Source organism: Aquila chrysaetos, chromosome 8 (genome assembly GCF_900496995.4).
Source record: "Aquila chrysaetos chrysaetos chromosome 8, bAquChr1.4, whole genome shotgun sequence".
NCBI lineage: Eukaryota > Metazoa > Chordata > Aves > Accipitriformes > Accipitridae > Aquila > Aquila chrysaetos.
Window position 1 is genome coordinate 2,900,974 of NC_044011.1, and position 15,825 is coordinate 2,916,798.

Sequence of the window (15,825 nt, forward strand, 5' to 3'; positions counted from 1 at the left end):
CCTCCACGGGATAAGGGTGGGGGGGGATGAACACTCCTCCCCAGCGCTCAGAAAGCGGGATGTGCGTGGAGGTAAATAACGTAGTATTTAAATTAAAATAAATAAATAAGTGGCGGCCGCCCCCCCCCCTTCCCCCCCCCCTCCTCCTCCTCCTCCTCCTCTCGCGGCCCCTCCCCCCCGGGGGCCGGGCCCTCCCGCATCACCACGTGGCTTCCTCCAGCAAACATTTTCACTCATTTTCCAGGTCGGGTTTTATTTAGAGGCGGTGCCCGCCTGCCTAAGAGGCGTCCGGTGACACTTCCAGTGCCACTCTACCGACTCTGGGGGCCCCCGCAACCGGCGCCACCGCCCTGCCCGTCGCCACCAGCCACCGGAGCCGCCCCCCCCCCTAAGAACCCCCCCCCCCCCCAATCCCTTTTTTTCCCCCCCCCCCCCCCCTTCCCTTTCCCCTTCTCCAAAGGGAAAAAAAAAAAAAAAATCCACCAAGAAAAGGCCAAAAAAAAAAAAAATAAAAAAAGAAGAGGGGGGGGGTTAAAAAAAAAAAAAAAAAAAGGAAAAAAAAAAACCCCAAATCCAAAAAGCCCCCAGGCCCGGCTGTGGGGTGGTAGAGCGCGGCCGGAGCCCGACGGCGCGGGCGCACGGTGGAGCCCCCCCGGGAGCCGCGCTCCGAGCCCCAGCGCTCCCCCCCCCCCCCGCCCACCACCACCACCACCGCCCCCCCTTCCCACCACCGCCGCCACCGCCACCATGAACAAGCTATACATCGGGAACCTAAACGAGAACGTGACTCCGGCCGACTTGGAGAAAGTCTTCAACGACCACAAGATCTCCTTCAGCGGGCAGTTCCTCGTCAAGTCCGGTTATGCCTTTGTGGACTGCCCCGACGAGCAGTGGGCCATGAAAGCCATCGAAACTTTTTCGGGTAAGCGCCCCCTTATCTCCCTTTCCCTTCCCTCCTTCTTCCTCCTCTTCCTCTTCCCCAAGAGCTAAGGACCCCCCTTGTCTTCCTCCTCACCCCATCTCGGCGCTCAACACCCCCCCCCTCACCCCTAAAAACAGCCCCCCCCCCCCTCCCTCCCCTCACCCCCTTTCCCGCTCCGTTGCGCCCCGTCGGGGCTTGCATCAGCGGGCGCCGGGGTGGGACCCCGCTTTCCCTCCCTGCCCCCCCCCCCCCCAAAAAAAAAAGCGCAGCAGCGTGGTGGTGGGGGAGAAAAAGAGAGAAACAACGGCCCCACACCCCCCCCCCCACCCTCCGTGGGTTGCCCCCCACCCAAACCTTTCCGCCCCCCCCCCACCCCATCACGGCGGCCGCCCCGGCGGGGCTGGGCGCGGGGGTCCCGTCGCGGTAGGGGCGGGTGGGTTGGGACTTTGGCCATTTTGATTTGAAACTGGGTTTCCTGGGGCATGTGATGTGTGGAGTAGCGCGAAGGTCGCCATGCTGCTCGCAGGGAGAGGAAAAAAAGCTCCCCGGGAAGCAGAGAATTTGAAAAATATTTGAATTTTTAAATTTTTTTTTCTTTTTTTTTTTTTTTTTTTTTCCCTCCCCCTCTCCCTCTCGGGCCGGGCTCCTCCCGCCGGGCTCTTCCCCTCTTCTCCCCCCCCCCCCCCCCCCCCAAATCATCATAATAACCCAGCAGCAAAGAAACCCACTCCATTTTCCAAGAGAAATCCATTTCTGCCATGGAGTTACAATTTTTGAGCCTTTTAATGGGGGGGAAGAAATCTGCCCGAAAGACTTCTTGCAGGGATTAACCAAGGTGGAATTAAATAAAGGCGAAGAATGGGTCTCAAAATATTATTCCTCATTTTCTTTCGCTCAAAGCAGGATGAACTAAGGAATTAAATATTCCTAAGGAACATTGTCCAGACAGCTAACTCACCACTCCCTCCCACCGCTTCCCATTTGAAGCCAGTCTTATATTTAATAAAATGCACTTGTAAAGGAATCGGAAAATGTATTTGTGCGTAGTTCGTCGTAATTTGAATTAAATTGTGAGGTTTCACGTGATAGTATGTTATCCAAAGCTTTCTGACCACTCCACCCAGATTTTAAAAAACAGACACATTTTGTTTTTAGGGAAAGTGGAGCTTCATGGAAAACAGCTAGAGATTGAACATTCAGTACCTAAAAAGCAAAGGTAATACAGTGTTTTAATTTCTTTTTTTTAATTTTTTTTTTTTTAATTTCTGTTGGGGGAAAAAAGATTAACCTAAGATAAAGGAGGCAAAAAAATTATACCCAAATATGTGCATGTAAAATTAGAGATGTTGGTGATTTGGCTTTAGATACGTCCCCAGCGAGGTGAGAGGCAGTTTTGAGGATCAATGTTTAATTTCTTTTTTTTTTTTTTCAAAAGAAAACTTTCTCTGTGAGCAAGTTTGGGGGTTTTTTGGTTTTTTAAAAGAAATGGTTAAACAATTATCCAAGGTGATGGATGGCTGAAGCATTTTGGGTTGGGATTTTCAAACTTGTGGCACTGGAAGAATTTCCCAGCCTCGCTCGGCTCCTCTGCTGCGAAATGGGCAAAATCTTTTGTTTTCCAAGAGAACCGTAAAATGAAAAAAAGAAAAAAAAAACAAACCAAAGAAAATAAAAAAAAAAAAAGGTGAAATTTGTTGGGATTTGATGGTGAGGACTTAAAGAAAAGAAAAAAAAAAAACCAAAAAACAAAAAACAACAAACCAACATGGAGCTGATCTCACCGTGCCATGCCGGGGAGGGATTTAAAACCCGGCGAGCGCGGGGCGCTGGCCTACCTCCTACCCACCGGCAACTTTTATTTTGGGGCAAGAACTGCCTTTTTTGGCTGTTTCCATCTACCTGCCAAGCGGCTTCGCCCGCCGCCGCCGGCCTTACCCAGCCCGGCCCTCTCCATCTTCTTGGCCCTTTGTTGTTGCGCGCTGGGCTGGCGTGCAGGACGCCGGAGCAACCCCGGCCACCGCGTTCCCCAGCCCCGGTTGGGGGTTATAGATGAAATATAAAGAGTATTTTTTAATTATTTATTTTTTTTTTTTTTTTTTACAGAGACACACACCCCCCCCCCTGCCCTAAAACCCCCCTCCCCAGCTCAAGGAGAGGCCGCTTGGGTTGAGGGCGAGTTAGTCCCCAACCCCAAATAGTCCACGTTGGATCGCGCAGCCCGAAACCCGCGTCGGCCACGTGACGAGGCGGTTACTTCAACGCCCGGGCGCGGAGGGAGGAGGCGAAGCCAACTCTTCCTCCCCAAACTCTCCCAAATTCCTTCGTCTCTTGACGAACCCCCCCCCCCCACCGTCGGTTGGACGGTGGGAACCCATTTTTGGGGGTCACCCCCCCCCTCCCCTTTCTCCTCGCTTCGAGGGGCTTGCCAAAACTTTGCAGCCCTGGGGCGATGGCGGAGGGGGGTTGATCCCAAAGGCAACCCCCAAATCCATTGAATAATTTCCTAGCTGAGATTTTGTTGTTTAGTAGTAGTAGTATTTATTTTTTAGCTCCTCGTGGCGGGGTGATCGATAGTCCCCGCGCTGGGGGACTCGCTGTGCCTTAAATCTCAATGAGCGAAGGGGTGGTATTGGAAAGAAAATTACCCTATGAAGGGTAACATCATAACACTCAAAAAATCCTCTTTATTATTATTTTTTTTTCGTCGTGCTGTTGGATAATCAATAGGTTGGGGGGAGCAGATCTCGTCCCCTAAGAGCGCGCGGGGAGAAATTCACTGAAAATGGGAATATTTCTTTGGCGGCTGTAATTCAAAGAAATGCTGAGGGGTGGGGGGGGGGAAGGTTGGTTTGCGTTGCTCCTGGATCTCCTAAAAATGTGCTGCGCCTTGCATTTAGCTGCTAAACCCCTTTTTTGGGGGGGCTGGGGGGGTAAAATGAGGCCCCCCCCCCCCCCCGGGTTCTGCTTTTAAAGCGACAGGAGCCGCTTTGGCTGTTGGTCGTTGTGGGGGCTGCGGGGGTGGGGGGGTGGTCTGGGGGGGGTCGGGGGGGGTCCCCGTCTGCCCTCGTAGCGGCTGCGGTTACTTTGTCTCACTTTGGGGAAGTAGTTCGTGTTTCTGGGTCGGAAAAAGGCAACTTTTTGGCAGCTGCTTGTAAACTTGGCAGGTTGTTCCCCCCAAAAGAGGTTTTGGGGGTAATTCGGTGTATTTTGCTTCCCCCCCCCCCTCCCCGCTCTGGTAAGGGCTGAGATGATTTGGGGGGGGGGATGTGCCTCAAAGGCGACTTAGTTTTTTCTTCTTTCCTTTCTGCTTGTTTTTAAGACTGGATTTTCCAGTTTAAAGGCACATAGAACAGGAAATGGTTAATTAAGTGTGAGCAGTGAGGACAAAATCAGATGGGTTTGGTGGGATCTAAACCAAACAACCTCCCCCTCTCCCCCCCCAACCTGATATTAATTTTTTTTTTTTTTTCCCTTTAGAAATGTGGGAAAACAAGTCATGAGCATTGGTGTGCTTCCTAGCTAATTTAGAAAACAAAAAAAAAGTTGGGTTTTTGGTTGTGTTTTCTTCTCTTTGAAAGTGCAAATAGGAACGCTCAGGAAAACTGATGTGGGTGTTTTTAGAAATGAAGGTGTGCCTTAAAATCGTGTGTTGTAAATAAATCTTTCCTGCTGGTGTATTTCCTTCTTGAAAATCTCTGCTGTCCCTAAACCCATCATAGAAATTAATTAAAAAATACTGAATGTGTTAATATGGCACAAGAAAGAGCGACTGGTGTGTGTAGTTGCTGCACCAAAACACCCAAGAAGGATAAACTGATTTAGAGTTGTTTAATTACAGTGATTCTTCAAATCACACTTAAAGCTGCAAATTATGTTAATGATCATGGGGAACCATTTTAACGAAATACTTTAGAAGTATTAGACTGCAAAGAAAAGTCAGTGTTGATAAATATGTCGTTTCATTAAAAAAACTGAGTTTTAAAGTTAGTTTAGATTTGTTTAAAGTATCTCATTGCTGCTTGGGAGTTATTTTTTCTTTAAGTTTGCTGATAGAAAAACTTGGAGAAACTTAAGAGGATTTAAAAAAAAATCTTAAAAATTATCGCATGCTTTATTCTTCAGAAGGTTAAAAAAGAAAAGATTCTTTAAGGAAAACAAATAATTCAGTTTTCTTACTTAAGATGAAGGATTGGTTTGGGGGGGTTGGAACTGGGAAGCTGAAAAGCCCAAAGTCGATGGGGTCGAAAGAATGAATGAATGAAGAGAGGAGGAGGGGTGAGGGGGAAAAAAAGTGAATCCATCAAGCAGACATTCCAAATATGAGGAATGTGGAAGTGAGTCGACCAGAGAGAATGAAACCAAGTAACTGGGGGGGGAAGAGGCAGTTGGGTTGATAACAGCCCACAGACTTAAAACTAAAAGGGTATTTTTAAGTTGAGGTCATTCACAAGCAACTGGTAGGTTTAGAGGGTCCGTGTGCTCCCGAGCGGAGGTGGGAATTATTAAATGTTGTTAATGATGTGAGGATTTAGCGTAGTGCATAGGAATGGATGCAGAAATCTTAAAATTGGTGCTTTTTTTCTAGTCTTTGTTTCAAATTAATGTTTTCACACCAGAGAAATGCTCTCTCTGCATGTGCATAATTGTGCAATTAATTGTTCGTAACGAAATATTTTAAAATTTTTGATAAGGGCGAGTGTGATTTCTTTGTTTGTCAGCATTAATCAAAAAATGTGCCTTTCTCCCTCGTGGTGGTTGGATTATCTAAAACTTGAACTGAAAAAAGTTTGGTAGTTCTTTTCCATGTAAAATAAAGACACTGTCTTGAATGCTGAGATCAAATATGCTTTTAATCCAGCCTTAAGACCATTCTCTTCACCTTAAAACAGGTCTGGTTTCCAAGTTATATTATCATTAAAAAAAATTAGCAACACCCTTGTTTACAGCAGGGCTTGGAAATTGAAAGGCAGGATGAATGCTCCTTTCTGAGCATGTCGAGTTTAATGGGATTTGGTTTGTTACTACTTTTTTTGATTACCAAAAAGGGTAATAAACTTGAGTTCTTCTTTGCTTTATTTCTGTGAGCCCCCAGCTTAGAGCTGAGAGCTCTCTGCTACTGATTTTACACCTCTGAGAACTGTAGTCATTTCAAAATTAACACATTTTGGTGATTTCCAGCTAGAAAAACTAGAAATAATTTGTCATTAAATTAGTCATTAATAATTTGTCCCTAAATTTCATCCGTGAGGTTTAAAACTGAGATAATTTAATCAATTTTAACATATCTGGAAGGAAGAATATATTTAATTTACAGCCTGAAGTGAGGAAAATGCCTTTATTTCCCCCTTTCCATGCAGGAGCCGTAACTGGCAAATATGTTCAAGAAATTGCAATGTAACAGTAAACTTTGTAGCTTCAAGTTTTGAACCCATAGAAGGTGGAGCCCAACCCGAGGAGATGCCCTTTGTTGAGAGTTTGAGGATTTTTAAATTCAGAAGTAAAGAATAAATTGAGTTCCCTGGAGAACCTCGGTGGCAATTGCAAGGACTGAATCCGCTTCTCCAGTTGACTTTGTGTCTGTCTTTGCCTTTTAGGCTAAAAAACCAAGCAAACAGAGATATGGCTAAGGGAAGTTGGGGTTAAAGTACTCGCTTTGAAAATTGAGAACTTTCAGAATTAAAAAAAAAAAAAAAAAAAAAAAAAAAAAAAAGAAAAAAAAAAAGGGGGGAAAAAAAAAAAAAAGGAGATTCCTGTCCCCCCAGCCCAAACCCCCAGTGATGTTAATGTTTTCCAGAATTACCAGGAGGGTTTTGGGGAGAGTTCAGGCTCCTTGGGATGGCCTAAGGTTGACCCAAGGGTTTGCAGCTTCAGGTTGGAGCAGGAGGAAACATCTCCAGCCCCTTTTCCTCTGCCGGGGTCACCGGCTCCAGCACCTGCCTTTCTGCTGCCTTCCAGATTTGCTGGATTTAGGAATGGAAGGTGCCTCCGTCGATACAGGTGGAAGGTGGTTTTTTTTTTTTTTTTCTGCTTCTTTTAATGATGCCACTGGTTTTATAGAACAGTTTTGATGGGGAGAAGTGGGAGCCTAAAGCAAATGGGTAGGGATGTTTGTGTCTCCTCCTTCCCAAAAATTAAGGAGGGGAGTAGGAGGAAACAGAAAAATTGAAGAGCCTGAAATGTGGACGTTGCAGGTTTCTTCTGAAAAAAAAAAAACCTTTTAAAGAGGTCTTGGAGACTTTTCTGGGGTTTTTTTGTGTTCTGTTTTGTTTTTGTTTTTTTTCGCCAGAGAGGAACTTTTGAAAAGTTTTAGGTGAAAACTCTCATTTTCACCATGACCGGAGGCATTTAAAAGTTTAAGTGAGGATGTGCGCTCCGAAATCTTCTGCTTCTGAACAACATTGCCAGCTGCCTCTTTGGGTTTGTGGGTGAGAGGGGTTCCCAGCCGCTGGACAGACCCCAATAAACCAGGGGATAGTGGGGAGGAACTGGCAGAAGAATTAGTTTGCAAGGTGCCTTGGTGCCAGGCTCCTCGCTGACTGATGGGTTTGAGCCTTTGTGCACCTTTAAATTCTTGTTCTGGCCAGTTTGAAACGTGGAAATGAACTGGGAGGGTCCTGCACTGAGTACCTGGGAGGGGGTAAAAATGCACGTGCCCAGCAAAGTTTAAAAAAATTTAAGAAAAGAAGCTGCACAGGAGAAAAATGCATCAGTGATGGGGCTGATGTCCTGCATCTGCTTGGGATGGCTTTTAGCTGCTGCAGGGAGAAGCACGAGAAGCATTGCAGAGGCAGTTAGGGAATAGTCCACTCACCAGGAAAGTTTTTCTTAACATATATTTTATGAAACGAGAAGCCCAGACCCACGGCAGGGTTTGCCCACTCCAGAGATGTGTGTGGTGGTTTAGCCCGGCTGCCTTCCCAGGTCGTCTGCTCTTTACCAGTAAATGTGGAAACCCTGTGGGGAATTGAGCTCAGAAATCTTTGCTGGGGTTTACCTGAAAATTTCAAGTTTATCCTGGAAGTCGCGGAGCCGGCAGGGTTGCAGGGGTCTCGGCTGGAAGGTTTGCCTTGTTTCTGCAAGAGGTGCTGGGGAGGGTGTCCGTGCATCTCCGTCCGTCCATCCGTCCCCGTCCTTGCGTGTTTTTTGGTGAACCGTGAGATGTTCTACCCAGGCAGCATCAAGACCTGTGTCCCCGCAGAGAGGACGGGCTGGGGGAATGTTGGGGTTGGCCAAGGTGACCTCGGGAGGTCCTTCCCCACCCGAGTCCTGCCCTGAGCCGAGGGCAGATGCCTCGGACCAAAGCAGGCTGGAGGTTTTACACCACTCGTGCGTTGGTACTGCCCCGGGGAAGCAGTGGGAAAGTTAATGTAAGGTGTTGTTTTAAGCTGGTTTTCTTAAAACGAGCGTGCGTTTTCTGCTTCTGATGGAGTAACCCACCGAAGGGGAGCGGAAACCAGTTCCACATTGGTTTATATCCAGTGTCCATAGCTCGCTCTTGAAGATGCTGGAGCGGTCTTCATGGTTCTAAGTACCTAGATTTAAAAGAAAAACGAGGCTTTAATTGAAAGCCACTCGTTTTTCTCCTCTGGACAGAGTTAGCAATGGATGGAGCTTTCTGGAAAGGGTCTCACGAGGGTTGGGGTCCTGCAGCCCGTTTCTGGCTCCTGCCAGCCCTTCCCATAGGGGACACTGCCCGACTCTTGTCCCCTTCCCTGGGGTTTAGCTTAGTTTTAGGAGCGTCTGAAGCGAAGCGAGCTGTCTTTTGGTATCGCTGCAACTTTTGGGTGCCGGTGCCTGTTTCAGAGTGGAGGCTTTGGGGTACGCGGGTGGTCTGCGTGCATCGGGAAGTGCTTTTGGGAAACCGTTCATCCTGCCTGCGCTGTTGTCTTGGGTTGAGCCTGCTCCGGCTGCCTTTACAGCTCCTGCATGGGAGCTTCCCCAAGGAGGCTAATAAAACCCGAAGAACCGGGGGGGACAGTTTATTGAGATTCTGGCTGGAGGCGAGGGGCCGGGAGCTGGCGAAGCTCGGCGGGGAGGAAGCGGAGGACGTCGGTGGGGATGGCGTTGGGGATGGGAACAGCCGGGAGGGCACTGCCAGGGCAGCGGTACGGGGGCAAGAGCATCCCTACTCCGCTCCCATCTCCTGATGTGAAAGAGCAGGGCAGCGCAGCCTTCCCGTCAGGAAAAAAAAAAAAAAAAAAAAAAAAAAAAAAAAGAGAGAGAAAATAAACAAACATAAAAAAATCTGTCCGTCTGTCTCGGAGGAGCCCTCGTGATCCATCAGGAAATGGGTCATTTATTTTATTGTAACTGACACTTGGGAGCCCTGACATGGTCAGAGCTGAAATTTCACACTTTTCTGGCTACTGTAATTGTCTGGTCCGTACGGAGCAAACCAGTTTGAGAAAACAAAACTCTAATCCATGGGGCATCCCCAGCAGAACTAGGTCCGTGCTTTATTTTTAAGAGTAATCCACCAGGTTGAGTTTAAGATGCTATGAACACGGTCCACCTATAATAAAAGCAGCAGCAGCCCCGTGCACCAGGAACCGCTGGGAGCTGGCAGGGCTCCATGCAGCGCGCGGCGAGATGCAAATCCCGCACGGTCCGGGGGTATTGCGACGTGTAAACAGCACTTGAGATTACAGGGAAATTGATTTGCACAAAAAGGAGAAAGTTTTGACTCCGACGAAGGTCCTGCTGCAGTTTCCTTTTTTACAAGGTTAAAAGCAGAGATCCTGGGGGAGCAGCCTCCCGGACTGGAGTGTAAAAGAGACACGAGAATTGTGATCTAGAGCCAAATAAAAGGGAAGAGAATAAAAAAAAAAAAAAAGGCTCTCAGGGCCAGATTTTCACCCACAATTGGAGCCAGATTTTTCCAACTTGCATTTAAGCGTCTAAATAAAAGCTCCGTTTTCAGAAGCGATTAGCGCCTGATGTGCTGAGCGCTCTTGAAAAATCTGACTGTCGGGATTCCTTCTTATTTCTTGAGATTTGGATCCGCCAGCTCACGCCCGGGAGGTTTCAGCAGTTACTGACCCCCCCCCCGGGTCCTGCCCCTTTGCCCCCACGATGCCACGGAGGCGGCTGCTGCCCCGAAGGAGGGGGTGGATGCTGGGGGGGCACAGGCTGGCAGGTCCGGAGGAGTTACTTGTCCCTCTACTTTTTAGCTCTCAGCTGCGTTGAGAGCCGTTGCGTTTGGTGCTCGTGGCGGCAAAAGGTTTGTCAAACTATTTGGGAATTTTGGGAGTGCGCGTGGACAAGGGGTCGGGAGCTGCGGGTGAGGTGCAGAATAAGGGGCACGGAGCTGCTGCACGGCGAGGGGGGGACGGAGCGATGCCCGAGATGCTCCGTTCTCCCTTTTAGCTCTACGTTTTCTCCAGCGTTTATCACTGGCGAAGCACTGGCTTTGCTTAAACTCCTGCACGATCCGAAGCTGGGGGTTCGGACCTTCTGAGTGTGTTGCATGCAGAAAACTACCTGTAATGAAAAGCTATCTGTATTAAGGTATCACAAGCAGTAGCAGCGTTTACCTGCGAGGTGTTGGGAAATGCTGCGTCCTCAACAGCGATGCTGCTGGGGTGGGGTGAGCTCTGCGGTTCTGCCTTATAACCAGCACTATCAATCTTACCTAAATTATTCCTTGGTTATTACTGGTCACGTCCGAGTAGACTTGATCACCCGAGTGGGTAGTCATGTGTGTATGTATATACACACATATATATATGTGAGTGTATATGTCTTCTTTGCTGTGAAGACATTCATGCGTGTCTTGTGATCTCCTGCGGTTCAAGCCTCTGGCATAAAAGTATTTACAAACAAATTGATCAAAGACTAAAAGAAAATTGTGATTTCTCAGAGGAAGAAGAGCTTGTGGCTGCTATAGGCTTTTATGGAGTTGTTTGTCGGGGTGTAATTTCATGAGAAGCCAAGAACCTCGTATAAATGTTGTGCTTTTGGGCTCGGATTCACAAGGTTCCTAAGGATGTGCTTTTAAACAGGGGAGCCATCCTTTTGAAGTTAATGGGGCTGCTTCAATGGTAAAATGAGGCATATGCTGAATTTGAGCCTAAATATACGACTTTATATGAACTTTATATAGTCATTGTTTAGCGTTCAGTTACAGCTGAACTAATAATGCAACAAATTTCTCTGACATCTGCAGCCTCTTCTTGCTTATGGCAGAGACGCAAAGTGGCTGTGACTTTTATATGTGATACGTATTGGGGGGAGAGAATATTTGTGACTTCAAAAGCTATGGCTTGAATGAAGAGCTTCCCCTGGTGAGCCTTTATGCGCCCCATGATATTGTTCCTGTGCCTTACTGTCTGCACACCCCTGCATGCCTGGCATGAATATTTGCACAGCGCAAATTTTATATTTAGTTTCCCCAAATACTTGCTCATGCAACTTTGAAAGCTACTTTCTGCCGCTGTTTGCGCCAGTAAAACTTGGCGATGTGAATGTTTATGGAAGGCAGACAGGAGAGAGGGCACGAACATGACTGAGGGGAATTCACTTAGGAAAAAATCCAGATCAGATATTCAGACAGCTTTATGCTGGATTTCCCTAACGGTGCATTGAATTTATTTGGTGTGTGTTTGTCGGGTTGGCTTTTCATGTTGCCTGTGCCAAAGTAGTAGTGGGCTTTAAATGGCTTTGCTTCGGCACCGCTATTTACTCTGTAACGAGGTGAATGGCAGTGGAGTAGAAAAGCCCCATCTTTGCTGTTTTCCAGCTCCTGCCCTGTCCTACCTGAGCCTCAACCTTTTCCTTTTCTTCTCTTATTCACGACCCCCTTGCTAAAAAAAACCCAAGCCCAAACTAACAAATGTAGGACGTCTTCCTCCATCTGGAAACTTTACATCTCCCCTGGTGCTGGTCCAGCACCCGTGGGACGAAGGAAGCAGCCGGGGGGTTTAACCCTCTCCCAAACCCGAGTAAATGCCTGAGGAGGAGCACGGCCGCATCCGCGCGGGCACCGCTGGCTTTCTCGGTTGGGCTGGCCGAGGTGGGTTCGTTGGCATCTTTCCTTCTGCCCCCAAAATGTGATTTTGTGGGCTCTGCGTGAGGAACTTTTAATTTTTCATTTTTCAATGAAAATGCTAGATCGCATTTCCGTAGAAGAGTTTTGCTTTGCCCTCACCTCCTTTCTGAAGAGGAAATGCAAGAGGAAAGCGAGTCTGGCTTCAACCAGATTTGGTGAAGAACCTCGGTGGTTCTATTTAAAATTTATGCTCGAAATGAAGAAGAAAAAAAAAGCCTCACTTGTACTTTTTCATCTTAGTTAGTCTCTTCTCTTTACCAGCCCCGGCTGCGACACCAAACCTGCAGCAGATCTTTGTGTTGTCCTTGCCTGGACCCGCCAATGCTGCTGCCAGGGCTGGAAGGGGCTTTTGGGAGATCCTCTCTGGGATCTGGGCTGGGATTTGTGCCCGACACGATGGGGACAAGCCTGCTGCTCGCAACCTGGGCTGCTGGAGGTCTGAAACCCCCTCTGCCACCTCCCCACCCAAACTGGGAGGACTGGCAGGTCTGAGTACAGCATCACGGGTTTTAACTTGAGTTTTGGCAAAAGGGTCTCCACCCTTGAATTAAGCTCAGAAGATAGCATAATCTGTGTTGTAACTTCTGGATTCTCCCTTTACGAGTCCGCTTTGATCTCGGAGGGCTTGTCTGCATGCAATCGCTGCACTGGTTCAACCTGATTTGGCTTCAGACAGGCTGGGTGCCACTGGCACAGAGCCCTGCACGGAGACTCTCTTATATCGATTTTTGATCCGGTCTTTTCTGACAAATCTGTACCTGCCAGGTGCGAGGGTCCGTGGCACCGTAATGGCACTGTAACGTCACAGCGGAGCAGCTTTCAAAGCCGCCGGTCCCCGTGCTGCCTCGTCCACCTCCTCCTCCTCCTCCTCCTCCCGACACAGACCTCGATCAGAGAAACCCTCAGAAGTCACAAGCGGTTTTGTTTCCTCTTCCTTTCTTGCGCTGGCATGTGCTTGTGCATCTGAAGTTGTCAGGGCCCTGAATCCTTGCAGCTCCCCTCGGCTTTAACGAGTCCCTCCTTATTTCCCCTGCTCAAAGCGCTCCGAGCCTGTGGGGTTTGTAAGGTCTCCAGTAAGAGACCAATACCCCGCTGTCTGGAGGGGCTGGAAATACAGAATAAAAAGATGTCCCCGGCCACTTTCTGTAGGCAAAATTTTATGAAACATATCTGAGTGGCACCTGTCAATCACCCTGGTAATGCCGCTTAATTATTGAGAAATTAGAGCAGTCTAAGACCCACCCGAGAGCATGTGCTGACAGGGTTTGGGGTTCTCGCTGACGCCAGCTGCGTGGGACCTGCCCGAAGCTTCACTTGGCTGCTTTGCCAAGCCTGAACTCATCTCAAAGCATCCCCAAGCCCGTAGCACCATCAAGAACCACTGGAAACCAGTTAGAAATGTGTCCTGGGCACTGGAGGAGGACAGAGGTGCCCTCTCGTGGCAAGGAGAAGTGGGTGGGAAGTTCATGGGTGGCACCCAGCTGCTTGCTGAAACCCCATTCCCGGCACCCTAACGAAGGCAGTAATGAAGGGCAGGAGTCGGTGTAGCCATGCTGTGGGTTTCACATGATCTGAGCTTTTATTTTGTGCATTGTCGGCTTTGGGCGAGGATGGCAGGAGACCTGGTGGACCGAGACATCTCCTGTATCGGTGGCTGAGTGAGAATCCACGCTTAGGACCTTTTCTATTCAAAGTCAGCTCCGGTGGGTGAAGGGAGATGCTCGGAAATGTGCAGAATGCACCAAAATGCAGAATATGCTTTATCTTGTGTGTGCTTTTATTCAGGTTTTTATATCAGCATCGGGGATAGAGGGAAGCTAATAGCCATGCGGAGTTGGTAGTGCTCCCTTCGACGCTTTGCGGACACGCAGATGATGCTGTGTGCTCCCTCGCCCAGTTATCTTTGAGTTTGTTGCGTTGTGCTGTGCTCTGAAGTGATGGTCTCAGAAGTGCTTTGAGGTCCATGGGTAAAAGATGGGGCGAGGAACGAGTCCCACTTCTGCCACCCCTCCACGTGTAATGATCTGCAAGAAAATTTGCCTTTAAACATCACATTTGTTGGTGTGTTCATAGTCCAGCCAGTGCCAGCTTGGGGGTCAGGTTTGATTAAGGGCAGTTTGAGAGTTGAAATTTTAGATTTTTCTTAAGGGAAGAAAATTCCTCAATGTGTCTCACTGGCTGTTGGGTCACAGTGGGACCGAGCTGACCCGTTGCCGGAGCTGGCTGGGAGGGAACTGGTGTGTCACTTGCCACCCATTTGTCAGAGGCAGCGTGTCCCGCTGAGGTTTGGGGTTGGGTTGCTGGCTGTGGGAACTCACCGAGTTTAGCTGGGCTTGGCTTTGGGGCATGTTCAGAGCATCAGAAAGAACCTTTCGATACGTGGCAACTCGCCAGCAAATTGGAATGGAAAGATAATGCAAAATGGATGCATTGTATAAAACTCATCCATCTTTCCTCTCTATTACTTACTGTTAAACTTGTCCTGTCCGCAGATATTTGATGTATTGGCTTTGGCAAGGACTAACTGCAGAAGTCTGGGGGATGACTAGAGGCTTCCTCTGGGCAAGTTGAAGATAAGGGTTTTTGAGATTTCTTTGCGATTTCCTGCATCTTTTGAAGCACCGAGGTATTGGCTCCTCTCAGAGGTTGGCACTTAACTGGGTGGATGTGGCGTGTGCTCCATGCCAGCACCATCTACGTGGGATCACTGGGGAAAATGAGGAGTGGAGAGGCAGAACAGCAGTTTAATAGAGGAGGGGATATAAGACAGAGCGTTTTTCCGGGCTCTGGGCAGCAACCAGTCCCTTCCCTCTGCACCTGAAATGCAGCAGCTCTTCTAAAAGCAGGAATGAGTTCTCCAAGGCTTTCAAAGGGATGCTCATGGACAACTCATTCTTGGCAGCTTCCTGAAAAAATCTCATCAATTATTAGGCGTGATTCTCCGTGTACAAAGCGGTTCCGAAAAAGAGCTAATGGGGAGAAACCAATTAGACAGATTTATTAGCCCAAGATCAAGTTCTGGTTGCTGAGATGATTGATGGAAAGGATTAATCACGTCGTGCTTGCTTGCCAGAGATAACTGCTAGCCAAGGCGAGTGGGTCCGTATGAGACTCTTGCGTAGATGATGTGTTTCTCCGAAATCCCATGGCCAGTTCACTTCTGCGTCCCTCCAACTGCAAGAAGCCAAATGCCTTTGTTGGCTTGGCCTGATCTCCTCTTGGATCATTTCTCTTCAAGGGATGAGCCGGGTTTTCTCTCTGCCTTTCTTTCTGCTACTGCTGCTTTAATCTTGTCATTATACATATTTGCATATTTCTTTCTCAACCTCCTCTTCCTTTTATTCCACCCCCAAATCTCTTTCCCATCAGCCACCCTGCAGCTCTGGCTTTGCTGTCGCACAGGCGCAGCTGGGACTCTCCTCTCTCGCCTTGGCCAGGTCCCCCAGTGGTGGCAACCACTGGCCATGGAGGCTTTTCACTGGTGTGCGGTTATAGAGAAGTTGTTTCTTCGTGAAGATTTGGGATAGGAGGGCAAGCAGGTCACTGGGGTTGCAAGGAAAGAGGGCAGCAGCTCAAAATAACACAAGATGCTTTTAGAAGAAAGGGTGTTAGAGTTTAAGAGCTTGTTGCACTGATGACATTAAGTGGAGGTCTGGTGAGAGAAGGTGTTTTGGAGGCAGGGGGTGGTTCTCTGGGAGACCTGTGCTTTTTCTTTATGGGAGATACAGAAAAATGATTGTTTAAATCGGTGTTTCCTAGGCAGGCTGCAAGCTGGATCCCTTTTCAGGACAAGAAAAGGGATGCTCTTCTCCTTTCCCATTCCACCCTCCTGGATCCTGCTCAACTGTAGCACATC

The 15,825-nt window shown here is 48.3% G+C and overlaps 1 protein-coding gene across 1 annotated transcript in view; it reads left to right on the plus strand.

Annotated features, from left to right (window-relative positions):
- Positions 1-619: 619 nt before the first annotated feature.
- IGF2BP1 (insulin like growth factor 2 mRNA binding protein 1) overlaps positions 620-15,825 on the plus strand; it is a 30,155-nt gene continuing 14,949 nt past the window's right edge. The window contains exons 1-2 of the mRNA XM_030021148.2: positions 620-922; positions 2,078-2,138. Of these exons, the coding sequence (XP_029877008.1) occupies positions 748-922; positions 2,078-2,138 (236 nt within the window). The 5' untranslated portion in view covers positions 620-747. The remainder of the gene's footprint in view (positions 923-2,077; positions 2,139-15,825) is intronic.